Raw genomic sequence first — 27,417 nt, 5'->3', positions numbered from 1 at the left:
AGTCTTTCTCTTTGTGGCATGAGAAACTTTGGAGGTTTGTGTCTATTAGCAGTTTGCTGAACAAATAATAAAGAAAAGAAAGATCTTGACTATCTCGAAAGAATTCCTGTTTTATTGAATTGCTAAAGAACGAAATAGAATAACTTATGATAGGTCATCCTTTCTTCTCAGACACTGGAAATTTCCTCCAGTCTCTTTGCTTTCCTAGAAGATTTTAATCAGAGTCTTTGTAGAGTGGGGAACAAAGGATAATATTCTACTGCAGGGTGACCTTTGCACACTGAGAGCTCCTCTGGATTCAAGGATTTTTGGTCCAGTTTTTGGTTTCTTATCCATAAATGGTTTCTACATCCTTAGCTCCTTTTGCTGTTGGTTCCTTAGGCCTAATGTCCCACCCTGTGCCACTAGAAGCCACAATCGTCATTTATTTATTTATTTATATCAATAAAGTTTCTGGTTCTGTTGAGGGTTCATGACTACCAAGTACTGACAGGGTACGACTTTAACCTGTGTGTGCCACACTCTTCTCTCTCTCTCTTTTCACTTTTCATTTTTTTTGCCTCTTTCTCAACTTTAACTTTAGCATAATTCCTTGGGATTATTTCAGCATTCAATAAATACAGCTATTGGGTGGACAGCTGGAACACACAGAATCTTGTATCTCCAGTTTATGAGAACTCCTTGTCCCAGCGTGGTGAAACCCTTCTCCAAAGGAGGCAGCTGTGACACCTGACAAGGAGTAGTCAGTTGTGCACCCAGGTGCAGGTTGAACAGGGCCAGAAGTGTGCATATGCCTGGGCCGTGGGAGCTTGTCAGTTTCACAGACGCTGTGCTGTGTCTGCCTCAGCAGCCCTTGGTTCTCTATGGGATGTTGTTTTCTTTCCACAGAGACACAGCTCTCGGGTTGTATTTATCACCCGGGAGCCAGATATTGTGGCATTTCTTTGGTGCTTATTCACAGTCATCAAAGTCACGTTGAGGCTTTCCAGACAGGGAAACTGCTTTATTGATGGTGCCATTTATCATTTGAAGGACCCAACTTTGTGGCCACATGAAAATTTTGTCTGCAGTGAATTTTAGGAAATAGCATAATAGTCACGCCAGGCTTGAGGCAAAATTTATCAGTGCTGCTGACACTTTATGTAAGGGGAGCTACTTTCTTAGAGAAGGGAAACAGGTCTGGGATTCCAATGTGCCGTTTCTGTCCTCGGTGTTTTGATCACCTAAGTTTGCTCCCTTGAATCTGTTTTTCTAAGTGCATTTTTCGTTCCCAAATGATCATACCAATGGAGTTCAAATGATTAGGACTATAATGATTAGCTCCCAGTCTGCTGCCAGAAAGCAGCAGTTTGAAGCCCTGTTTGCTGGAGTATCCTGAGGCTGGCTGGAGTCCAGGATACCTGACCATGGAGGAGCAGTTAGGACGTAGACTTGGGTTTTGGCGGTCTCAGGTGAGAGGGCTGGAGCCACGGCCCTCATTGGTGTATGACTTTGCATCAGTAACTGACGGCTGTCTCCTCTTCTGCTTTATCTTTCAGTTAATGACCAGCCACAGCGTCTGCTGTGAGCTTCGGCCAGTGCCTCCAGGGCTCCTGAGCCACACACAGGTTGCTTTGGGTGCCGGCTGAGGTAACATGGCTTATTGGCCTCAGTTGAGGTTGCTGCTGTGGAAGAACCTCACTTTCAGAAGAAGACAAACAGTAAGTGTGGGTTTCTCTGCGGGACTCTCTCATGCTTTCCTCCATAGCGGGTTAGAGGAGGGAGGGAAGGGAGTATTCTGGATTTCCAGAGAGATTGAATGGATCTGGCACTTGTGGACCCAGGACTCTGCGATCCTGATGTGGCCTTGTGGCTTGGCATAGAGGGAGGATTTGCAACCAGGCAGGAATATTGTCTTTGGTTTGTGCTAGCCCCTAGACCCATGAGTTCTGACTTCTGAAACCTAATAGATAATTGCCACTGGCCACCTCACACCAGTATTTCCTTTTGCTATAGCCCTGGGAGCTTCCTGGCTTTCTAAGAGCAACACATGGGCCCCTGTATTTCTGGGAATTGGGAGTGCAGTGAGATAATGGCACAGCTTTAGAGATCAATTCCTGGATCTCTTGGTGTCAGACTGTGCTCTGTCCTTCCAACTTTGTAGGCCTGGAGGAATATGATAAGCAAGGCCTGTCTTATTTCTGTGGAGGATTCTATGCCTTTCACCTCCCAGATAGGTCAGTAATGCCTTGAGTAATCCTGAGGAGGTCATCTTTAATGCACAGGTGCTTGGTATTTTTCCAAAGGAACAGGAGGGCTAAAAGGCAGGGTGATCTCCCTGAAGCTCAGGCGTCAATTCTTTGCTGCTTTACCTCTGGCTACCCCTCCTTAGTGATTCTATCTAGTCCTCCTGGCTTAGCTACATCTCTCTGTAGTTGGTTTCTAAATCTCTCTTTCCTGTTCTTCCTATTTCCCGAATTCCAAGCCTGCATCCCCACTTCACTGTCTTAATGAAGCTCAACTTATCTGGATCCAAAAAATGTTCATCTTTCAGAAACACAAATAGCAGTAAATAACCTTGGAGAGAATTTATTTCAGTGTTTCTCAAAGTAGAGTGATGCTTGGACCTTCCTTAAAAGAACAAAAAATGTCAGGATACCCTTTTGTTCATGTAATTTTGATTTTAGTGTTACTTAAGTCTGCTCATATATATAACTAGATATATATCTTTTATAGGCTGTGATATAACTATATGACCCATGTGTATTTTTACAAATTAAATGCAAACAAAATTGCAAAAAAAAATACAATTAAAATTTAACACAATAAATGTGATAAAACAACTGACTCTGTTTAGCTAAAATGCATATTTTAAGCTGCAACGTGAATATAGTAGTGGGTGGTACAGGACTGTTCCTTTTGAGTTTGGCAAGTCTGTATTTCTGTGTGCTAATTATTCAAATCTCTGTACATTTTCCTGCTTGAACAAGTTTCATTTGATGTCATTTGGTTCATTCCCATCATTCATAAATCGAGTTTCATCTGTTCCTTTCTCAGTCCTCTACAGTAATTCTGATGCCAACACAAACGCATGCACGAATATAAACTTGGGCTTTGAAGTCTTGTGCCAGCACTTGATTCTAAAGTAAGCATTCAGAAAATCCAGATACTTTTATCAGGATTTGTTTAGATGATCATTGAAATGAAAACACAAAATGTTTAAAATCCTTGCAGAGAACTCACGTATAATGCTTCCAAAGTATGCATACTGCTTCGAGATTGAGAAACACTGATTTTGTCCAGCCTCTCATGTTACAAATGGGGAACCTGAATCCCAAGGTCACTAGTAAGAGAGCAGGGACTAGCTCTCTAAATGTATCCTGTCTGTTTTAGTCAAAATAGTAGGAAACATAATGCATAATATTAATATAAAAACAAACATAAGCATCCATGTTTCAGGCATGAAGTGGATTATTAACTGGATTATTCCTTTTAAGGCCTCATAAAGTGCTGTTTTTTCTCATAGCTGTCATTTCTCATGTTATGAGGGATTTGATAGAGATGTTAAGAGAGGGATTTGATAGACAGAGTTCCACATTGCTGACAAGGAACACAGGTAAGGTTCAAATCCAGATAATCTCATTCCAGAGTTGATATTCTACACCACTGTGCCATCATTATTAGTAACATCATTATTTTAGTAATGATTAGTAGCATCATTATTTTTCTATCCTCCATCGAAAATCTTGAAGTTTCTGACTTCTTCCTTGCCTTAACTCCTGCCTCTTGCAGTTGTTCCCAGTCTCTGATATTTCCATTTTCTAGTAGGTTTGTCCTTATCTCTTCATTTCTTAGCTACTATGTGGTCCATGTTCCCCACTTCTTTTCAACCTAGTGGCAGCCGCCTTCTTAGTGGGAAATTATCTTTGCCATGGTGTGTCCATTAGTGAGTCATGGAAAGAAACATATTAACAGTGAAAGGGGGCGGGGAGTCAAGGACAGTCCAGTTCAAACTTGTGGTTTTACAGATGAGAAAGCTGAGGCACAGAGCATGGGAGGGATCCCCCCAGTCATCAAGTAGCACCTGAGCTAGGACCAGAGGCTGTGATTTTCTCATTCCGTCCATCACAGTTCTTTCCTTGTGTCTTCCAAATGTTTAGCAGCTGCCTAGCAGTGCCCAGCCTGGGAGAGGATTAAATGGCAGGGAAAAGGTTTTCTGTGCTTGACCAGGAAAGGAATCAGAGAAAAGAGTAGAACAGGATGTGGGCTGGATCCTCCCGTCTGGGCCAGTCTACACTGGTTTTGAGCTTGTTTTGAGCTTTTTGCTCAATATTACTTATGTCTTTACAAGGGTTGGGATTAGAGAGATAGGGAGGCTTAGTTAAAGGCAATTTGTGCAGAGTTCTTGTTGAAGAAGGAAGTAGGAACACGGTCCCCTGACACAAAAGGCCTTTTTTAGATGCTGTGCCATTACCTGCTAGCCTGTTTGAGTTACTTCTCTTCAAGATTTCTAAAGAAATGCCATTTTGTTGAATCAGAAAGAAAGGTGGTTTAAGTCACAGATGCTCAGATTGTCAGATGGGGCTGGAGCTGGAAATATCTGACTTGCCTCTTGTATATTTGATGGGATTAGGGTTTGGAGGGATGGAGGGGTCCAGAGAGGGTCCATCATGAAAGCAGCACCAGAACTAATCTCCTGGTGGCCTCAGTTGGGTACAAATAATAAGGCTGGATCCTTCTTAGCAGGGTTTATTTTATCGGCATGAAAGGTTTTATATTCTTGAATCTGAGATTCTGACTGGTGGATACCTCTTAATCCTGGCTTGAGTTTTTACATTATATTGTGTAGACGTTGGAACCTGCTAAAGGTTTTGGTGCCACTTTGTTAGCTCACATAGTCAGAGCCAGCCCTGACTATGATACCTGCATGACCATGATATGACCATGATATCTGCATGATAGCTCTTGCCCACAATAAATGCCCATATTGCATGTTTCCTTGCTCCTGAGATCCAGGAATGCATATACTTGGTCCTGAAGCCCAGCACAGAACCTGGAACTTGGGACATGATTAATGAGAGTTTGCTGAATGAGCGGTCAATGTATTCCTGGTTCGTTAGTGTGGATCTTGAGGAGGTCAGGGGTCTGGGTCAGGGGTCTTGTTTGTTGCTTCCAGGAGGAATAGAGAGATCATGTCAAAGCCCAGAACTGAGTAGTACATCCCAGAGCAACCTTGTTGAAAGGTGGCTTTACCCTTCTTGGTGTCCTTGTTTGCTGATGTGTCCCAAGGACCCCTGTCCTGGGCCTTCATTGTGCAGACTCATGAGGACCATCAGTCAGGGTTAGTTTTCCACTATTTCTGTTGGGCAAAGAGTTCACTGAATTGAGTTGCGAAAGTTGGGTGCAAAGCTCAGTTTGGGTTCAAAGTAACAGTTAGCTTGTGTAGGTGGCAGTCATTCAGTGCAAACAGGTTTTGGGACAGGAAGGGGGAGGGCCTTCAGAGCTTTTAGGCTCTTCATCTGGTGTTAGGCTGAGCCAGAGGCCAAGGTCTCCGTGGAACAGGTGGGACAGAGTGAGGGTGACCATGTGGCCTCTTTCCTTTTTCCTTTACCATTACTTTTTTTCAGTTAGTTCACTTTTTCAATCATGTGGCTAAGAAAAGAGATAATTTTTTTTTTATAACTTAGAAGTACTACTATTTGGGTACTCTTTAATATTAAGGAATAAATTATCAATCAATAAATAAAATTCCTCCTTTCTGAGCCATTGGAGAATTTTACAGTGGATGAATAATCTGTACCCCCTCCCGACTTCTAGTTTCATTGACACATTTTTTTCCCCTGACTTTAGTCTTAGCCCAGCTCCCGTGGCCATGATCTAAACTTACCTTAGCCACTGTGTGCCTCACTGGGTCATTTCTTCCAAGCTTTAGTTCTCTCTTCTATGGAATGAAGAAAATCAGAACAAATAGCTAATTATTGTTTCATTTGGATAAATATTTATTTAACATCTATTACTTTTGGGAGATTATGCTGGGTATATATTGATAAACCAGATAGTCATGGTCCCTGTCCTTGCAGAACTCACAGTTTAATGAGGGAGGCAGATATGAAACACATTGCACAAAAATAAAAAATATAATCATAAACTATGATAAGTGTTATGAAAGACACAACCGAACGATGGTACTAACAGGAGTAGGGACTTGAGTTAGAATGGAAGGTCATAACATTTAACTTAGATAGAGCCCTGAAATTTGAGCAGCAGTGTTGACCAATGATCAGGGGTTCTGAGATCAGAGGCCCTGCATTCCAGGCCAAGAGACTAGGGGTATATGTTCTTGGATCAAGGAACAAAAAGAAGCCAATGGCACTGATGGAATTAAGGAAAACTGGCTGGGGAATGGATGGAAAGAGGCAGGGCCAGATCATACAATGCCTTGTAGCTGTGATTTTATGTTCACAAGGAATCTTTGATGGTGGGCTGTGATCTCTAGGATCAGTCTTGTGGTTCTTGACACCTAAGGAACTTGAGTGAGAAGAGCCCCAGGGGGTAATTATAATCATTACATACATGTGTACCATCTTATGCTGTTTTCTTCTTTAGTTTAACAGTATTTATTGTGTATAATCCCATGTTTCCAAATAATCTTTATATTTATAATAAGGATACCTGAGGGTAGGCTGTGTTTGGTAGTAGTGGAAGTGCTTTTATACCTATTATAACTCAGTTTTCACAGTGATGCTGAGAGCTGTGCATTGCAACTTCTGTTCCACAGGTGAAGAAAGTACTGTTAGTAAGTTAGTAGGAGGAAAGGCTGGACCTTTGGCTCCAACCATAGGATGACACCATTTATGTTCTCTAGTAAGCCATCCATGCAGTTTTCATTTTATAAGCTCAAACCCTATTGACAACATTTAATTTGCTCTCAGCATTTGCTGTTACAATTAAATTACTGTAAAGATTTTATAGACTTAGACTTTTCTTACTTTTGTATTGTTTCCTCAGGCTAAAATCTCAGGACTAGGATTACCGGGACAAAGGGAAATGGTCCTTGAAGTATAGGACCAGATGTCCTTCTAAAGGATAGACCCAATTTAAAAAGCCATTATCAATGTATCAGGCTCAGTAGTTCCAGGAGGGCAGCCTGGTTTTAAAAATTGTATTTCCCTCTAGCATTGATCTGATTTAATCTTTCAGATTTCACTTCAGTTTTCCCACACCTCATTGAAACATACACGGTGTTAGGAATGGGTCTAAAATTAATTTTTCTTTACATTCATATAATGTTATCCCTGTAGCTTTTGTAGCCTAGTTATTTTGGGGACATTCATAAGACCTTATGTCTGTGGGGGTCTATTCTGGAGTTTTTTGTTTGGTTGACAGGTGTTGGTTACCTGTGTGTTAATATAGCCCCAGGAGTGTCCTTACTTTGGTGACCATTCTGATACCTGGGGGAGCTTGTGTTATAGGTTCCTTTGATTTGACCTCTTAGGATATCCTTTGTTGTTTCCATCCATTTCTTTTTCTCATTGAATCTTATTTCCATATGAAGTTCTAAAAAGTATCACTATTTCAAGTGAAATTATGTTAAATCTATAAATTGGTTTGGAAAATTTGGATATTAAATGTTCCCATCAAGAAGCATGGCTTAGCTCTCCTTAATTCCCATCTTCCTTTATTTACCTCACCAAAGTTCAGGAATATTTAACATTAAGAGAATATCTAACTTTTCTGTTTATGTGTCTGTTCCTGCTGTGAATACTAATTTTTTTCCTCCTATCACATATTACTAATTTAGCTGATTATCACAGGCCTCCAGAAATACCATTATTTAGATTTACCTTGGTTCTGATTAATTTACCCCTATTTTCAATTTCAGCTTTTTAATAGATTTTGTGGGCTTTCCTAGATTTGTGACCATGCTGTAAATGGAAAGGGCATTTTCATCTCTGCATTTCTGATGTATATTCTTTTTGTTTCTTGTTTCATGCCCCATTGAAATCTCAAGCATTTTTTAACTCAGTACTAAGAAACAGTGATTTCTTTTTTCCGCATGAAGGGAATTTTTTGGGCTTCCATTATTCAGGAGACCTTTGCCTAAGGCCAAACTTTATTTCACTGGTTTCTGTGTTCTTTAAACATGGTCCTTGCTGTGCCCAACTTTGAATTAATATGCATAAATCTTGAGAATTCAGGAGTTCCATGACTGTCCTCAGGCTAGGTAGCTAAATGCTTTCGCAGAGTGACTGGATTGTGGTATATGAACTTTTGCAACCAGCAGCAATGAACACTCAGGGGACAGTGAACATGCATAGTGTGTGAGGTCTTGGCACAGTTCTGAATGAGGATTCAAAAATGGCTTGATGCATATTGAATAACATGATGATCATAATAGCCATGACGAGCTGGACTGTGTCCTCAATCCTTTACAGGAAATGATATTTAATTTTCACAGTTACTCTAGAGCAGTGATTCTTATCTAGGGGCAATCTCCCTCCCTGACCCTGGGGCTTTTGGTAGTATCTGGAGAAGTTTTTGGTTGGCACAATCCTGGGCATGTGTGTGCTGCTGGTATGAATGGGTGGAGGCCAGGGATTCTGCTAAACACTCTACAGTTAGTAGGAGAGTCTCCCACACAGTTATCAGGCTCAAAATGTTGGTGGCACCACTGTTGAGAAATCAGGCCCTCATGATGATGAGGAATATCAATGGGAAGTACACAGTAGTGCTCTGGCTCTCCCCAGAGCGCCTTAGACTTTGGTGAAAAACACTTTTTTGGAAGCAGTGTTCCTCATCTTCCCAACGCCATGGTGGGGAGGTGTGGAGTTTGGTGGTGTACCAAAGCAAGACTTAAGTTTTCTACAGAAGTGTATTATGGTAAAGGGTTATGGTAAAGGGTCCGCTTTTATTTATAAGTTATTTCTGAAAGCCTGTGCTTAATAAAAGTACTAAGCTTAGTGGTGGAGGAGAAATCTGATTTTGATGAGTGGAGCAAGAACTGCATTTCTTTTCTTTTTTATTTTTTTTTATTGGTTGTTCAAAACATTACAAAACTCTTGACATATCATATTTCATACATTAGATTCAAGTGGGTTATGAACTCCCATTTTTACCCCAAATACAGATTGCAGAATCACATCGGTTACACATCCACATTTTTACATAAAGCCATATTAGTAACTGTTGTATTCTGCTACCTTTCCTATCCTCTACTATCCCCCCTCCCCTCCCATCTTCTCTCTCTACCCCATCTACTGTAATTCATTTCTCTCCTTGTTTTTTTCCCCATTCCCCTCATAACCTCTTATATGTAATTTTGTATAACAATGAGGGTCTCCTTCCATTTCCATGCAATTTCCCTTTTCTCTACCTTTCCCTCCCACCTCATGTCTCTGTTTAATGTTAATCTTTTCCTCCTGCTCTTCCTCCCTGCTCTGTTCTTAGTTGCTCTCATTTTATCAAAGAAGACATTTGGCATTTGTTTTTTAGGGATTGGCTAGCTTCACTTAGCATAATCTGCTCTAGTGCCATCCATTTCCCTGCAAATTCCATGATTTTGTCATTTTTTAGTGCTGTGTAATACTCCATTGTGTATAAATGCCACATTTTTTTTTTATCCATTCATCTATTGAAGGGCATCTGGGTTGGTTCCACAGTCTAGCTATTGTGAATTGTGCTGCTATGAACATCGATGTGGCAGTATCCCTGCAGCCCTTCCCACTAGAGTGAGGCTATTAGGAAAAGAAATACCTAGAACATCCCCCTGATCTTGGAAGGTGAATTCTATGTTCAATGGTAGAAGTGTTTTTAGAGGTATAGGAGAAAGGGACATGATTACGTTTTGTCTCATGAGTTCCCTCATTTGGGTGGTGTGAATATTGGTGGCAGTGTCTTCACTCATCAGTACATGTTAGTGTCTCTGCTTAGCAGAGGCTTTGAAAGATCAGGGGTCTACATATTCTGGTCATAGGAGGGCAGAGGACCTAAGGAGGTTGATGTGATAGTGGCTATGAGCAGGGACTCAATTGACTTTGAATATCAGCTCTGCTATTTACTAATCTTGTACTCTTGGGCAATTCATTAACTTCTTGTCCCTCAGTTTCCTCATCTATAAAGTGGATATTATAATACTACTACTACTAATTGAATTGTTTGAAGGTTAAATGAGTCAATATTTGCAAAGCATTTAGCATATTGTTACATAGAAAGACCTATTTTAAGTATTAGCTGTTATTACTGCTATCTTCAATGTGGCTTCTTTCCCTGGTCTGCTTACCCATGCTAGCTTCAGCTGCTAACAGTGGTTTGTAAGATTTTCCTTGTGCCTTTTGCTACCAGTATCATGGGGAAGATCCATTCATTTTTTTCAAGTAACCAACATATTTTGAGCATCTGCTGCTCTACAGGGTTCTAGATGTGGATCTGCAGAGATGTCCAGAAACATAAGGCCTGATTCATTGGGTCAGATCAGTTCTCAGCAGGGCTGGCAAGTACAGGGTTCCACTTAAGGGGCAGATCTTAAAATGGATATGTCCCCAACATTGTTCAGTGAGAGGCAGCATGACAGCATGACCAGAGCAGAAATTTAGGGGTCAGTAGATCTGAGTTCAAACGTTGGTGCAGTCTATTTTCAGGCTTTAACTCGTGGTTTATCTGAACCTTAGTTTTTCACTTTTAAATAGAAATGATACAATCTACCCCTCAGTCTTGTTATGGATTAAATATTGGAGATGAAATGTACAAAAATCCCTGAGTGCACAGTAGGTGCTCAGTATTGGCTGTACCTTTTATAAATCTGCAAGCTGTGAGTTCATCTTGTGTCTGTGGAACCTACTGCTGTTTTTAGTCCCTGCCACCTAGTGGGGCCATTTCCTACTTGAGACACCTGCAGTATCAAATAGGATTCGATGTGCCCTAGAGATGGGACAGAACTGGCCACTAATCTCAGCCCTGTTGCTCACAGGTTCTGTGATTCACTGTCCTTGAGCCTTAGCCTTTTCATGTATAAAGTGAGGACAGTAATGGTTCCTACCTCCCAGGGTTGTTCTGAGGATTAAATGAAATAAGCCATAGAAAATATGCCCAGTACATATTAGACTCTAAGTGAATAGTAGCTACTGTTTATCCTACCAGTGCAAATGGTAGCTTCAGAGCTTCAGGGTTGATGACTATTTATCTTATGCATACTCTCTTTACTTTTATTTTCTTCAAGGTTCATTATTCTTTTCTGAATTCATTTTTGTCTGATCATTTTTTTAAAAATTTCATTCCTGTCTTTGTTAATATTTGTAAGTGCGTTTATTTAGCTGTGAGCTTGGAATGCTTATGACTTTGTGTCCTTTTCTTTAAATTTTATTTTTGGTTAATGGTATCTGTGTTTCATAAACATTGTTATAATGACTGCATAATCCATTGCCAAGTAGATGTACCATAATTTAATCATTTCCCTATTGCTGTGCAATTAAGTTGTTTCCAATATTTTGCAATTATAATGTTTCAATGAATAACTTGATGGATATAGCTTTTTGGCATTTTAAATTTAGTTCCCTAGAATGAATTCCCAGGAATATTATTTGGTCAAAGGGGATAAACATAACTTTTAAATACATATTGCCACATTGCTTTCCCAAAGGGCCCACTTGATTTATGTTTTCATCTTCATTATTTTATAAACTTCAGTTCATTCTCTCACCCAAGAAACACTTTTAAGCCTTTATCATGGGGCAGACTTAGTGAGCAGCAAGTGACACTGGAGTAGAAGCTCCTATATGACTATAGCCCTGCTATGCCAAGAGCTGATAAAGGCACAGAGTACCTGGGGATCTGAGTACCATCCAGAGGAGGGACTTCCAGCTCAGTTGGTAGAGACATTTATTTTGAGTGTCACGGCTTTGTTCTGGCAGAAAGAAAATAGTTTTCTTTATTCCCTCCAGCTTTATTGAGGTGTAATTGACAGATAAAAGTTGTATATATTTAAGGGGGGCAATGTGATATTGTGATATACATATATATTGACTTAGAATTAGTATGAAATAAAGGGACATTAATAAAAATTAGTATGAAATAAAAGGGAAGAAGCTGAATGTCATTTTCAAGCTTGGACATTTCAGTGTGTTTTGTCTTTGGGGGATTATTTACAGAAATATTTAGCAAGGCCAACCCTATCTTGGTCTTGGTAACCCCATAGTCAGTATGTTTTCTTCCAGAGATGGATCCACTTGCCTTTATAGTTTTATGGTGATAGTGTTTTTTTTTTTTTTTTTTCCGATTAGAGAACTAATACAGGGTTATTGTGGAAAATTTAGAACAATAAGAAGGCATTTTTTAAAAAAAGTCACACGTGTTCTTATCACCCTAGAACATACATGGTTATCATCTTGTATTTCCTTCCCCAAAGAAGATTTAATGATGAGTTTAATGGAAACCATATCAAAGTTCTTGGGAAATTAAAAGTCAATTATTTGAAACAGCAAAAAATCCAACAACAAATAATCAACAAAACAAACCCTCCATTAAACACTCTGAAGTACCAGCAGTAGCAGAAAGGTTAAATTATGATCTTGTCATAGAATGGAAATATGAAGTGGCCATTAAGAGCCATATTTTAAGAGAATATTTTCTGCAATGGAAAATGTTCCCAGTGTGATGTTAAGGCTATGGTGGGGAAGCCAGTGATGCAAACAGGTGACTTCAAGGGCTCATGGAGATGCACTGGGAGGAGTGTGCCTGGGTTACTGGGGGGAGCCCAGGAGACTGGGCTTCTCAAACTGAGAATTAGTAAAGGACACCATGGTTGAGTCTTGAAGACTAAGTAGAAATGAGCCTGATGAAGCTGGCAGGGAAGCATCTTTCCTGACTTAAGCCATGCACAAAGGTGTGGAATGGAATGTTACAAGGTGAGACCTGCAGACAGTTCAGTGTTATCAAAGCTCATGGAAGGAGAGGCTGCAGAAGATGGTCAATTGTTAATGAATTTCTCTGTGGATTTTTCAGAACCCAGTAGTGTTGGGTATCACTACTTTTTGAATTCACATTGCTCTGTCTTATTTCCTACTCAGTGTCAGCTCTTGCTGGAAGTGGCCTGGCCTCTGTTTATCTTCCTGATCCTAATCTCTGTTCGGCTGAGCTACCCACCCTACGAACAACATGAATGTGAGTATCTGTGGGTCATGCCTGAGACTCACTTCTCCCATGCAAAATTCAGGCAATAAACATGGGCTGAGTTTACCTTTCCCAAAGACTCCAGGAAACAACACAAATAGCTTGGCACAGAACATCTAGTCTTCTAATAGTTTGATTTTGATCCCTAGTGAATAGTGATAAGAGTAATGACAACAATCGCTACCATCTGTTTCATACATTTTTAAATCATGAAAATAAAGTAACTTTACTTTAAATAGAGTTCAGACAGTGGCCACTAAAAAGCATCCTTAAGGCACTGCTCTCTTTGGTCCTGCTGGTCTTTACCACTGTATTAATGTCTTAAACATGCAGTTGAAATTATAGAACATATATTTTTAAGTAGCCTTTGTGCAGAACATCTGACTGATATTATTTGACCGATATTATTTCATTTGATTCAGTCACAACCTCCTAGACTTTATTATCATTTGTTTTAATTTCTTGCTAAGTAAGTTAGGGCTCACACAGATGCAGGGACTTGGTAATAAGGATAGAGATGGAATCAGTTCAGGTCGTCTCTCAGTCATGTGTTTTGAAGGACAGCCCTTTACAGTGAGAAGTGATGAAGAATGCATGGTTTTCTGGGTTTGAATCCTGGCACAGCATTCACTAGGCTTACATGGTGGGCGAGTAACTTTACTTTCTTGTAAAGGAGGCAATAATAATACCCCTGTCATATTATTGTTGTCTGTGTTGTCACCCACAGCCATAGTCTTTCTCTGTGGCATGGCTCAATGGGTAGATTGACATGGCAGAGCAGTCCAAGTCTAAAGGACCGACATTTATGTAGGCGTTTAGCTGAGTCCTCAGCTCCACTGTTCTAGGGACTTTTCTTGCCACTAGCCAACTGTATCTATGTCTCCCACCAGACCCATAAATTTATAGGACTCTGTTCTCCTAGGAAAGCTGTGGAGGCCAAGGCTACTTTTAATTTTTTCTCTTGGTCTGGCCTCATCTCTCACAGCACAGAGCAGAAGTTATTTACATGCTAATTTGCTAATACACCATCATACATATTCAAGTTACACACACATACATACACACACACACACACACACACACAACTGAAGAACTCTCCCTCAGGCATGATTTTCTTACTTCACCAGAAAGGAATGGAACATCTAATGAAATCTATACTCAATTTATGGGCCTGTGAGGTAATTCTGCTTTCTCTTTTACAATCTCAAAGAGAGGTTGATTGATTAGCAAATGGATATTTGGTTTTATTTAAACATTACCCTGAGCCCCACAGAAGTATGTTTCAGGGCGTGCTCAGCATTTTCATCCCCTGGGCAGTTCTCTTTCTGGAATGATCACAAAGAGGGAAGGTAGTGTAATGGAATTGGCACAGACTTTGGCACCTGACAAATGGGGTTTGTGTGGATGCTGCCTCTGCTGTGCAGTGGGGTTGTAATCTTGAGTAAGTCGTTGAATTCTGACCCAAAGCCCTCTGACCCCAGACCATAGAATTTTGGAAATCTGTGAAATTCTTGAACATATGGAAGACAGATGAGACTTTGCCCATCCATCCATGTCCTTCCTGTTCTCACTACCTTCCTAGGGACCTAGTTAGAAGGGCAGGTTGAAAGCTAAAGTGAAGTGCATGGACGTGTCTTGTCTTTGCAGTGGGAGGAGTGTGCTTGGGTTACTTACTAGGGGAGCCCAGGACAGTGCGCTTCTCATTCTCCTGAGAAGACTCCCTCCTTGGGAACAAAGGGCTGGTGATACAATTCTTCCCCATAAACCTCCATTCAGCCCTAGTCATCAAGGTCCCATTAACTTCCCTGGGTCCTAGGAGTCCCTTATGCTGTCATCCTGTGCACCCAGTGCCTAGTCCTCATCTTGCTTTGTTTGCAAATGAGATAGAAGACAACATGCCAGAAAGGGCCTTTGCTTCCCCCACGGAAGGACAGCCCCAAATACCTCAGGGCCTTGTGCTGCCTTTGGCTGAACCTATCTGTTCTTAGTTCCAGTATCTTCCGGAGTTGAAAGGGGAGAATCCCTGGGTCCTTGGAGTATTTGACTGGATTACATAAATCTCTGAATGAGGAGCAGCTGACTTAGGCAAGGGGCTTTGTTTGATTTTCCTTGAACTGTTAACAGGGAGATAAAGAGATTAACTAAGTAAATGTTCAACAGGCCAGAGTCCCTGCAGAGAGTGACTGCAGGGATTGGATCCTTGCTTTGGATGTTGTCTCTGGTTGGAGTATGGAGAGAAGAAAGATAGAAGGCCCCTGATTCGAACATGCCAAGTGCAGCAAGCTCTGGCTTTGGGTTAACTTCTGGGAAGCCTCTGTTAGCCCATTTGCATGAAAATAGAAGGATGAATAAAAGGAGGGTCCTACTTTGGAGGAAGAAGGTAGCTGTGAGACTGAAGGAGTATTCTGGTTTGGCAACAGCAGAGGAACTACTACTGCAGGCTCACACCACAGGGCCTCCAGAGTCTGCACAGACCTATTTGTTGAGCTTTTGTTCTGTGCTAGGCACTTTGCCAAAGTGCTCTACCTAGAAGAGCTCATATAATACTTAACACATGCATTTTTATCACCATTTTACAGATGAGAAAACAGAGGATTAGGGGGTCTGTCAGGGACTTGACCAAAGTTGTTGCTTAGCAAGTTGCAGGGACCCAATGTGAAGCCCAGTTGGTCTGACCCAGAAGTCTGTGAAACTACAAGCTCTTCACTACCTAAAGCTGTGGTTCTTAATGGCTGCCAACTCTTTGAGGGTCACAGTTAATCCTGAGAATCTGAGGATAGCTGCAGCCCTGGCCTTTTTGTTCAAACATAAATAGGCCCTTGGGTTAAGAGTCCCCGATCCAGGGCACATTTATCTTGATCCCCATAAGCAGTACCCGTGGGTGACTGCCACATGCCAACCTGGGCCTTCAAGACCTCGGAGCCAGCCCAGACATGCCCATTCATCCTGTTTGTAAGAAGCTCCCACGATGAGGGGAGAGGCAGGTGAGGAGCTCACCTGGTGGATGGGGCTTCCTTATTTTGCAAGTGACAAAACAATAGCAGCGAAACAAAAGTAGCTTCATGGATGACATCTGCCCCCAAGTCAGCACGTTTTCGAGGTGCCCTTGAGAAGCTTTGGAGCTGGCAGAGGAGCAAACTGACAGACATCTGGCAACCAAGGAGAGTACCAGAGGGAACTGTGGAGTAGATTACAAAGAAGGCCACAGTGTGAGGAGGGGGCTGGGCCTGGGATCATGGAGATGCAGGTTCCGCTCCTAGTTGTGCTCCTTGAGGGTTCTTCATTGGCTGTCTGTCTTTCTATAACTTCCTCTCAGAGTGTAAAGAAATTGGACTAGGTCATCCCCAAGACCCATCTGGTGGTCCAAGGTGAACAAATGGTGGCAAAACACTTGCTACTTGTCCGGCACTTCCTGTGCATGGTCTAATCTACTCCTCTCATTACTTCTCCAAGGCTGATGTTGTGAATCCCACTCTACAGACATGCCATGTAGATCAAGAACCATTATCTGATACCAGGTTTCCAGCTCAGGGTCAGATTAATCCAGAGGGGGCAGGTCTCTGGGATGAGGGGAATGGGACACACAGAATATGGGACAAAGTATTGGGTGGGGGGAGTCTCAAAATGGCTTCAAGGAATTAATATTTCTCCGTGTGTTTTTTCTTCTCCTTGATTTCAACAGGTCACTTTCCAAATAAAGCCATGCCCTCTGCAGGAACACTTCCTTGGGTTCAGGGGATTATCTGTAATGCCAACAACCCCTGTTTCCGTTATCCAACCCCTGGTGAGGCTCCAGGGGTTGTTGGAAACTTTAACAAGTCCATGTAAGTACCAGATCAGGTTTTCTTTCTCAGACTTGTCAGTGAATACTTATCCTTCCCTTCTTGCTCTCTGGAGAGTTATGAATGGCTGGATTTGAGCAAAGTTGCTTCTGTAAAGGTTTGTGTGGAAAAGTCTGCAGAATGAGGGAAGGGAGGCTCACTGCCAGGATTTAAGACTGTGGGACCTTACTTTGATGTCTTTTTGGAGTAACAGTAATATGTAACCTAAGCTGTCTGGTTGGAGGCTGTTCTTCTGCACAAAGACTGGTAAGTAGTGAAGGTACACACAGTGCACTGGCGCCATCTCATAGTTAATCTGCCTCACTCAGCAGTATTTACTGCACATCTCAAATGGCTGGTTCTAGATTTAGGGTGCAGGGGCAGGCACCAAGGTGCCCCCTGGATGGGTTGTGACCTCCAAGGATCCAGACTGGCAGAGCCCTTTTCTATGTTCTCAGATCCATGCTCTTACCTCTTTCACTGCGTCTCAGTCCTCAGTGTCACTGTGTCTGCAGGTCTTTCTCTCCTGGGTGGGAGATCCTGAGCACAGGATTCTACCTTGGGTTTATATTCCTGGCTCCTGGCTTCAATGTGGACATAAGTATGAAATTAATAAAGCATCTAACAAATGAGCCATTGAAGATTCTTGAGATATCTGGAACCTTGACATGAGTTAGAGTGTGCTAAGGACCCATTTGAAGACAATTCTGAGGGAGCAGCAGCTGGGGCAGGCAGAGCCACATTATAAAGATCATGGACCACAGGCTTTGGGGCCTTCACGGGCCCTTTCTTCTGTGAAAAAAATATTAAAAATTCGATTTTATGACTGTTGGCATAAAAGCAAATATAATCCAGGGTAGATTCATTACCAAATGTGCTTCCTTATTATATTCATTTTAAATTTTGATTTTTATAAAAAGCGAAACCATTTTCATGATCCTTTAAGATTATCGTGAGCTCACTGTGCCTTGTAGATAAGTCTGCCCTGGGGGCACGCTGGTGTGTGTGTGTGTGTGTGTGTGTGTGTGTGTGTGTATGAAAGAGAGAGAGAGAGAGAGAGAGAGAGATGGGCTGGGCCTTTGAGGTTGATTTGGGTCATAGGAAGGGCATCTTGAGGCAGGGATGGTGGGTGGGAGCACAGGTTGTTAGTGAGGCCAGGCAAGGGGAGAGGATGGGATTGGCCTGTAGAGGGCCTGGAAACCAGGCTGGGGCAGGTGGATGGTAGTCACTTTCTCGAAGCAGCAGCTAACCTAATCAGGGCTTTTCCACTTTTCTTGTACTCTTTACAGTGTATCTCGCCTGTTCTCAGACGCTCGGAGGCTTCTTTTATACAGCCGGAGAGACACCAGCATGAAAGACATACACAAAGTTCTGAGGACATTACAGCAGATCAAGAATTCCAGTCCAAGTAAGCAGAGCCTTCCTGCGTAGCCTTTGGAATTGGACATTGGCCTGCCGTGGTGGCCTGGGGCTTGTTCCTTTTAGCTCTTCTTTAAGAGGTTTTTCTCATCACTGGCTGGGAGCTAGGGCTTCTCTGAGCTGAGGGAGGCACTAGAAACAAAACTAGGGAAGCTGGTTGCCACAGTGAATGGACTGGCCTTCTCTGGGAAGAGAAATCCCTAGACAGGACAGCACAGGCTTGGTGAGAGGGAGTTAGGGGTGCAGGTTGCTGCCAACTGCATTTTTTTTTTTGAGTTGGGCCAGTCATATGGTTGCTGTGAATGGACATATTTACAGACAGGGGATGCTTCTGTGTATATAAGCAGTGAGAGTTGCAACTTGATACAGGTAAGGGAAAGTTGAGTGTTTACTTCTTAAAGGAAAACGCAATTTATCTTCCCTGTAGTCATTTGATTTAGTCTGTTAGGCATTTGAACTCTGATCTTTAAAAAGTGAAATCTTTCCCTCTGATCTGGTAAGTGCCCAGGCGGTTTATTGCATGCTACTGAAGTGTCCGAGGAGCAGGCGGTCTGCTGACCCAGGCATTGGCCGAAGAAGTCACAGTGCAACCTCCCAGTCTGTGGCCTGCCAAGGGACAGAGGCCAGTGAGAACAGTCCACTGAGGGCAGGCAAGAAAGGCATGATGATCTAGAGGATTCAGAAGCAATAATGAAGTCTAGTGAAAGCGGGTTGGCTTTTTGTTATCACCATGGACAGTGGTTCCAAACCGTGTCAGGGATGAACAGTCCTGGCCAGCATGGGCCAACCGCTTGCCTCTGTTCCAGGGAGGTACTTTTTACTTTTTTTTTTTTTTTTGGTGTCCGAGGAGAGAATGGAGTAAGTTGGCTTTTGCTGAGGGGCTCCCAGTTTGTGATTCATTTTGCAAAAGAAAAAAATGGTATAGAGTTTAAACCAGATTTTTCTTGGGCAGACAGAGGTGTATTCTCCTTGGGCAGGAAGAGGCAGTGGGCAAAATGGGACCTGATGACAAAGGGAAGTAAAGCTGTCTTGGGGATGGTACAGAGGATGTGTTGCTCCACAGTGGAGAAATGTGGCTGTACTTGGGCCCCTGGGTCGGCTATAAGTGGTTTCCCACTGGACCATTGCTGACTCTATGGATGGATCACCCTGGGTGCTGTTTCCTTGACCTGCAGGCCACTGGTCAAAGCCTCAGTCCTTCCTGATGTACTAGAGGGCCCCTATCTGGTTGACCAAGGGTAGAGCTGGGTTATTTCTTGTACCACCCAGGGACAGTGTGTCACAGAGGAAAGAGTGTGAACATACTTTGCTTTGTAGCTATGTGACTTTGCGAATACGTTGGTTAGCCCCTTTTGGGACATTTCTTCTTATCTGTAAAAAGGAGATAACAGATAACCTATCTAGGATTGTTAGGAGGCATAAATGAGATAAAACATTTTATTGCTTGAAAATACGATTTGACACCTGGGAAGTACTCAGTGAATACGAACTATGATTGTTTTGGATTGTTGGCATCTCAGATCACAGATCTCTTTAAGACTTAATTTTTTTCAGCTATAAAATAACACCTATTCTTGCAATGTAACATGTAAAACCCAATACAATGTCTGGCACTTTGGAGATGCTCAATAAGCAGGAGCCCGTGTTACTCTTAGATGACAGTGATGCCTTTTGACCTTCTGGTTGAGCTCTTCTGCCCCTCAATCCATGGGGCTATTGAAATTGTCTGATGGCCTGAGTTGTCCAGCATTTTCAGATCTAGTAGAGACAATCTTAGAAATGGAACTATTTTTCTCCTTTGAGCAATAGGAGATATGAGTTAGGTTGGAGAGGAGAATGCATGGCTGTACAGAGAGAACGTCTCCTGCTCCTCCCTCTTCTCCAGCTTGTCCCCTTTACCGCTCTGCAGATACTTCTTCAGTTCCTACCATCTTCTTTCCTTTGTGTTGCAATGAAAAGCCAAATCTCGTTCTACTGGGTAATGCACAGTCTTGCTACTTCTTTCTTCCTAGAGGAATTCAGTGAATGTGTATTGATTTTGAATAGCACTCTGTTTCAGAGAAAATCTGCATTGGGGAAATGTCAGTTTTGATCCCTTTGGGCGTGTGTTTATCTGCTCTGACACCCTGGTCCTAGCATAATGGAAAGATCCTTGGAGATGATCTGGTCCGGAGCTCTTCCCTGGTTCACCTTCTCTACCGCACATATCATTTCCTGAAATAGTGACCTATGTCTCAGGACAAAGTGCATTTTGGTGTCAACAGCTCTATCAGAAAATATTCACTACCATGTTATCATTCCAAGGGAACAAGTCCAATTTTATTTTCCTTGGAAAGTTGAAGACGGCTCTACTGTTTTTTCCTTTCTTCCTGGAGCCTTTGAATTTTCTAGGCTAAATGTCCTCCATTCTTTTTTGGAATGCTTTTCCTCCCAAATTTCTGCCTGTTCTCTGATGATGTCTCCATTGTGTTTATCTTCTTCTTAAAGTTTACCAGAAATTACAAAAGTATTCTGGTGTGGAAGAGAAAGGGACTTTTGGCTCCTTTGTTCTAAGTGCTTTGCTTCTGTTCACGCAATCTGAGATTGCATTAGGCTCTTTGGCATTCACCGTACCCATTGACTCATAACCCATGTGTGGCCAACCAAAATGGCAGATTCTTTTAAATACAGAATTGCAAGTGGCTTGTTCTCCTTTTCTAAATTGTGCAGTTGACTTATTGAACTAAAGGAAGAATATGTATCTTTTCTAATTTCCATTTTAGATTCCCTGTGCCATCTAATCCTACCTCAACTATTTTACATTCTGATTTTTCCACGTGTTACATCTGTTGCTGCTTGTGTCCTGTTGTCTAGGAATATGATGAATAACTCTCTTTGTTCTCATTTAAGTCATTGATTACTCTAGGACCAAGGTTTGAGGCTTGGATCAGTTGCCTGGAGGTTATCAAACCCTTCAGACACTACCCCTAGAATCTTAGAGAACTACCAGCTTTCCTTGTTACCAGTGTTGGTGTCACTGGGTCCTGTTTTTGGAGGATTTGCCTTTTCTTCAACATACATCTGCTGAATCCAGTGGACTATCCACAGATAAGTTGTGGATATGGAAGTCTCTCCTCAAATACTCTCTTCTAATCTCATGGTTTCCTGGACTAGAACATCCTTTTAATTTCCATCTTTTGAAAGAGACCTTAGAGACTGTTTAATTCATTCATAGATGAATGGGTTGATTGATTCAATCATTCAACCATGCCAATCGCTGTTCAAGATGCTGAGATAGAGAGATGTACAAAACAATGTAAAACTTCTGTTGTGGAGAATAATCGTATCCTGAAAGGTGAGGTGACTTCTCCAAGTTTGTACACCCCTGTTGCCCATGCAGTTCTCCTTCTACAGTGCTATCATGTGCTGTTGTGGTAATCTTCCATTTGGGAAGGCCTCGAGTTTTGAAGAATTAATTTATAGACGAATCTTCTAATTGTTCTGGAAGTTGTACTCATGAGAAGCCCAAGAAAGGAGGCTAAGCGAGGTGGCTAACCTAGTTTTCTTATCATGAGAACTTTTTGGTCATCTTATTTCTGAACCAGAGAATAACCACAAGGTTGAGGGGTGAACCATTGATGTCTGGGAGTCAGTGTAAGAAGAATTCATTCTTCTTAAATTCCTGTCATGACTGCAGCTCCAAGGAAATACAAAAAATGGCTTAATTTTCAGAAACCCTAGAAATGTCTAGATTCTGATCCTGTGAGATGGAGATCAACAAAGAACTCACTTCTCTGAGTGAGTTCTGAGTGATAGCTGAGATGATTTCAGGCAGTGCATGGATGATATCTGTTAATTCCAACTTAGACTGTTTCATAGATATTGTTACTAAAAAGGATGTTAAATAGGAAAAAAAGATAATTAAAGAAAACATCATCTTACATGGATATGGTAAAGTTTGCGAGAATAATTTGTGAATCATTGAAGACTGGAAAATACTGGTAAAAGAGAAAGAGTTTTGAGCCCTGTGTAAAGATTGTTTTGGTAACAAATTCAAGCTCTATCTCTCATTAAATATGAACCTTTGGCAAGTTTTGATTATTTCTGGTGCTCTATTTACCTAAAATGTGGAGATTAGCTATCCTGAGGATGGTTGAACGTTAAATGAGGTGATTTCTGTGGCTATCTGGTAGAGAGCTCCTAACCCGTAGTTGACTCATAATAAGTCTGAGCTGCTCCACTTCCCTGTTGTTCCTGGCTGTTTGACCTTGGCCTTGGCTACACTTTGCCTGGACTACCTTCTCTGGGCCTCAGGTTTCCTTGCCTCAAAATTGAGATTTGGCAAAACAACCCAAAGATGCTTGGAAACTTGGGAGGACAGTCAGGACCAAACCGTGTGCCTGACCTCTAGACTCTGTCCCCTTCATAGGCCCTTTTTCTGGTTTTATCCCAGGCACAACACAATAGCAGGTAGGGTAGGCAATCAGTTCATCTTCATGGGATGAAGCTAAGAGAAAATAAAATAGCTGCCCTTTCTCCTTCACACAGTGTTGAAAGGGTCAGGTGAAACTGGTTACAAAAATAAGAAAATCCAGCACATGTAATAGTAGAATTGATTCCCTTGTATGAACCCAGGTCAGCAGGGCTCAAAGTTAATACTAGTAATAGAAATTCTTAAAACAGTCTCAACTTTCTTTCTTTCACAAAGTTTATTTTTCAGAACTTTACCTTGAACCCAGAGGCATAACGTGCATTTACTGGGAAACTGTTTCACTTTCATGGCCCCCTTGCAACCTGCTCTGAGGAGTCTTAGCAATGTATTTACACATTCTTTCAGAAAGTCTGCCCCCACATTGTGTCATTTCTGGGCCTCACAAACCTGCATCTACTCCTGCCAGGACACTGGGAAGGAGGAAGAACTGGCTCCTTCCTCAGCCTTCTCCCTGGCCCTGCCCTTCAGCCTCATTCTCCACCCACAGCCACCTGCCTCACTGTGTCCCTGCTCCGATGAATCTGTCCTTTCCAGGCGGGATTAATAGCAGAAACTGGCCCAAGCTAAGGCCTTCCTGGTGGGGCTGGTGCTTCCAGAATCAGGATGGGGCTGGAAAAGGAGGTGTCCTTTTGTCTGTAATGTCTTTACTGCTATTTTTCCTTTTCAGTGACTCCAAGTGCATTGCTTAGTGATGCCTAATGGTCTCATTACCCTGCTTCCTGCTGAGCATTTCTGCTCAGGCATCCATTTGTCCCAGTGCTTGCTCCTCTCCCAAATCCTGGAATCTTGACTTCAGGCTCCCCTTCAACTCCAGGTGGCTCCATGGACACAGACCCCACTTGAGTGGGTACCTCTGTGTAGCGGTCAGGGCTTTCTGCTAGCCCTGGAAGTTGGAAAATGCATATGCTGGGGCTGAGGCTTCTCGCCTCTCTGGGGTGGATCATCCATCCTCTCGGTCTCTCTAGGAAGTTCCTCAAATCCCCTACCCCCTGTTTCCATAATTAGCTGGGCTCTTGTCCATTGCTGTGTCCCCCATGGTGGCTCTACGAGTCTCACCATTGCTTATGCTGATCTGGGGATAGTTCCTGAGAGTTTATGGGTCCTGTGGAGTTTTTCCATCTTTTATCGCTGTGACCATATGGATAGGGCCTTGGGTTCTGTGATATGGCAGGATGCCAGATAGCCAATCTCCCCTATGAGTAGGACTCAGCCAAGATCTTGGCTCTTAGTTTTTACAGGTGTCTGGCCCTGTCCCAAGTTAGGGCAACACAGACACCTTTTAACTACAGAAGACCATTGGTTACTTTGTGAGATTGCAGATCATTTTCTGCACCTGTGGAATTTGGCCATGAGGGTAGATGCATCAGCTGAAGGATGCTTTCCAGCTATACCCAAGGCTGGCAAGTTATACATTTCTGGATGTGCATGTACCCCATGGTGCATGTGAATGGCACTTTCCATGAGAATTGTACTCTACATGGCTTTTTTTTTTTTTAATTTTTTATTCTAATTTTTTATACATGACAGCAGAATGCATTACAATTCATATTACACATATGGAGCACAATTTTTCATATCTTTGATTCTATACAATGTATATTCACACCATTCATGTTTTTGGTAATGATGTCCATTTCATTCCACCGTCTTTTCTACCCCATGCCTTCTCCCTTCCCCTCCCACCCCTCTGCCCTATCTAGAGTTCGTCTAACCCTCCCATGCTCCCCCTACCAACCCCACTATGAATCAGCCTCCTTATATCAGAGAAAACATTCAGCATTTGTTTTTTGGGGGATTGGCTGACTTCACTTAGCATTGTATTCTCCAGCTTCATCCAATAAATGGTGTTTATTGAAGGGCAGCGCCATATGGATCCCAACATCCTGATTTTTCTATCTCTTCAGCTAGGTTTCGTGTTGAGTCAATGGAGTGGTCGCCATTTTCCATATATTCAGCATACAATCTGGCTTGTTTGACCTTTCTAATCGTGCTCAATTCAAGGTTGTTGTACAAGTTTTGCTGGACTTGACTTAGGGAAAAGGGTCATAGTTTTCTGCCTGTCAATCTAGGTAACACCTAGAAATCATGGTATGGGCCTTTGATTCTGCTTTAATCTTTGAAAGCCTAGAAGATATGAGTTCCAGAGGGCCAGTGGATGTGGTGACATGGCAAGGTAGTTGGCTGTGGTCAGCATTTGAAGAAAGGGCTATAAAATTAACATGGTGTAAATATCCCCTAGGCTGTACAATTTAGTGAATTGACATGGCAACCAGGCTGCCAGGGTTCAAATCCTGCCTCTGGGTGCTGCTTACCAGCTACTTGCCCTTGGATAATTTCATAACCTCTCTGTATCTCAGTTTCCCCAAAATGAGATAACAGCACCTTCCTTGGGGATGGTTTAGCAAATAAATGTATTAAGAAGGGGAAAGCACTTAGTACATGGTTACTACTAGGCTTCTGCCTTGATTTACTGCATTTTCACAGTCATCATGGAATGTAGGGGATTTAATTTTTTTCTACTCAAATGAAGGAGCTGAAGTTCAGAAAGGCTAAGTAACTTGCCTAAGAAAGCACAGCTAGCAAGGGGCCACAATAGGAACAGAGTTCTAGTCTTAAGTGCTGTGCTGTTTATTATATCCTAAAGAGAGTTGCCCGGGAGAGCCAGAAACTTCTCTGAGGGGTCACAGGGCACTGGGTATGAACAGGCTGTGGTGAGAAAGGAGACAGAGGGCCAGACTTCCTCCCCTTCCTGGTTCTATGGGTAACAGGCACGGGGACGGGTAACATGTCCCAAGGCCCATCTATAACGAACTTCCTGTGACTCATAGCCACTTCTCCTTTCTTGCCTGAAGTCCCTCATTCCATTCAAGCAGCGGCTGAAGTTGAGGTTATAGTTCTAAACTTCATTTTCTGTCCTTGGGTACCCACCCCATGTGTCATCTTATAGGGAGATCTGATGACATATGTGTTAGAATTTGTCATCAAAATGGAAATCCCTTGAAATCTTTGGGTGGTTGCAATTCATATTCTGCGTGCACTTGTCAAAAGTTTAGGATGGAGGCCTTAAGAATTTCATGGTTTGAAACCTTTCCACCTACCATGAGAAGGTTTTCCCAGACCTGTCAAAGCCAGGGCTGTGTCCCTGAGTACAGGCCATTGGTTTTCATCAGGGCAGGAGTCTGGCCCCAGCTGGGCTGTAAGCAGGGGGGTGCAGCGCTCCACTGCAGTGTTGAAATATTGCTTGAACTAAATCAAATCAAAGGTCAGCTTTACCCAGACGAGAATAGAAAACACAATTGCATTCAATTACAGAACGGCATGTACCCCACCAATATCAGATTGCTTTAAAACTTTTTTGAATTGTTAACATCAAAAACAGTGTTGCATGTCCCCTGCTTTTCCAGTGTAAGATTTCTTTACCCCTTAGGTGGCAAAGAGCCCCTGGGGGTCCAGTTTATTTCTTGCTGAGAGCTTCCCCATTTCTCATTCTTCCATCACTGTTGCATTGAGGCCCAAAAAGACAATCTTAGAGTGACTCTTTGTACAACAGACCAGGTTGCACCAGGTAATGATGCTGTTTTATGTCTTAAATGGATTATTTAATTAAAGGCTTAAAACAGCTGGTTGGTGGTATCATCCCCATTTTATTGACCATGAAACTGAGGCTTTAGAGGGTTCTGTCTGCCACCCCGGACTACAGAGTAAAGTTGTAAATTGAATCCAGGTCTGTGTGACTCCAAGCTCAGCCTCTTTCTGCTATGCTGTCATGTCATCCAACACCAGGAAATGTGGGCAGCAATACTAGCTTTCAATTAAGCATTTTTAGAGAGTGAAAAATTCATTTAATTGCTAATAAAGTGGAAGGGACCAAAGCTTTGTAGCTGAAGCTGTTTGTGTTGAAATATGCCACTCGCTGGTTCTGTGACCTTGAGCAAGATGTTAACTTCCAGATCTGTTTCCTTGCGTGAGACATGGGAGTAATAATACCTTTCTTATAAGCTTGCTTTAGGGATTCTGGAAAATAATATAAGGTGTCCAAGGCTTAGTAAATATGAATCACCTTTCTTTCTCTGCCCACAAAATACTACCATGTCTTTAACAAGTGTTATTAATTTTAGAAATTAGGAAAAATTAAGCTATTTGTACATTATGTATATTAACAATTCTTCCTAGACCAGCCCTGGACAAAATTCCATTGCAGTCCCTAATTTGTAGACCCATCTTTCTTTCCTTCCTTTTGTTCCCTGGACCTTGCAGGTCCTCGCAGGATAATTCTAGCCCTGTGTTATGTGGTGTTTGGAGTTCTTGGCCCCATGTTTAGTCAGAGCATCTCACCTGTGAGAACTGAGTGCCTCTAACTCTTTCTTCTCCCCAGCTCCTCTTCTCTCTGCCCCCTTCTGTTTGATTCAGCCTTTCTCATTTCTGGACTCTGCGTCTCTTCCTACTTTAGACTCTTACCCTCTCTTCACCCCTTTATCTTCTGGGCTTCCTCTTCCCTCTCTCTGCCTCTCTGGTCTTCCCAAAGGGTTCTCTGCGTAAAGTTCTCTTCTCAGCTATTGTGAT

At 42.3% G+C, this 27,417-nt stretch overlaps 1 protein-coding gene across 2 annotated transcripts in view; it reads left to right on the top strand.

Annotated features, from left to right (window-relative positions):
* Abca1 (ATP binding cassette subfamily A member 1) overlaps positions 1-27,417 on the top strand; it is a 134,797-nt gene that overhangs the window by 18,573 nt on the left and 88,807 nt on the right. For both annotated transcript variants that reach the window (XM_071600802.1, XM_027942984.3), the window contains exons 2-5: positions 1,539-1,700; positions 13,041-13,134; positions 16,826-16,967; positions 18,254-18,372. In XM_071600802.1, coding sequence (XP_071456903.1) covers positions 1,635-1,700; positions 13,041-13,134; positions 16,826-16,967; positions 18,254-18,372 — 421 coding nt within the window. In that variant the 5' untranslated portion in view covers positions 1,539-1,634. The remainder of the gene's footprint in view (positions 1-1,538; positions 1,701-13,040; positions 13,135-16,825; positions 16,968-18,253; positions 18,373-27,417) is intronic.

This window comes from Marmota flaviventris, chromosome 13 (genome assembly GCF_047511675.1).
Source record: "Marmota flaviventris isolate mMarFla1 chromosome 13, mMarFla1.hap1, whole genome shotgun sequence".
In the NCBI taxonomy this organism is placed as follows: Eukaryota; Metazoa; Chordata; class Mammalia; order Rodentia; family Sciuridae; genus Marmota; species Marmota flaviventris.
The sequence above is the reverse complement of the archived record's forward strand: the minus strand, read 5'-3'. Positions and strand labels throughout refer to the sequence as shown.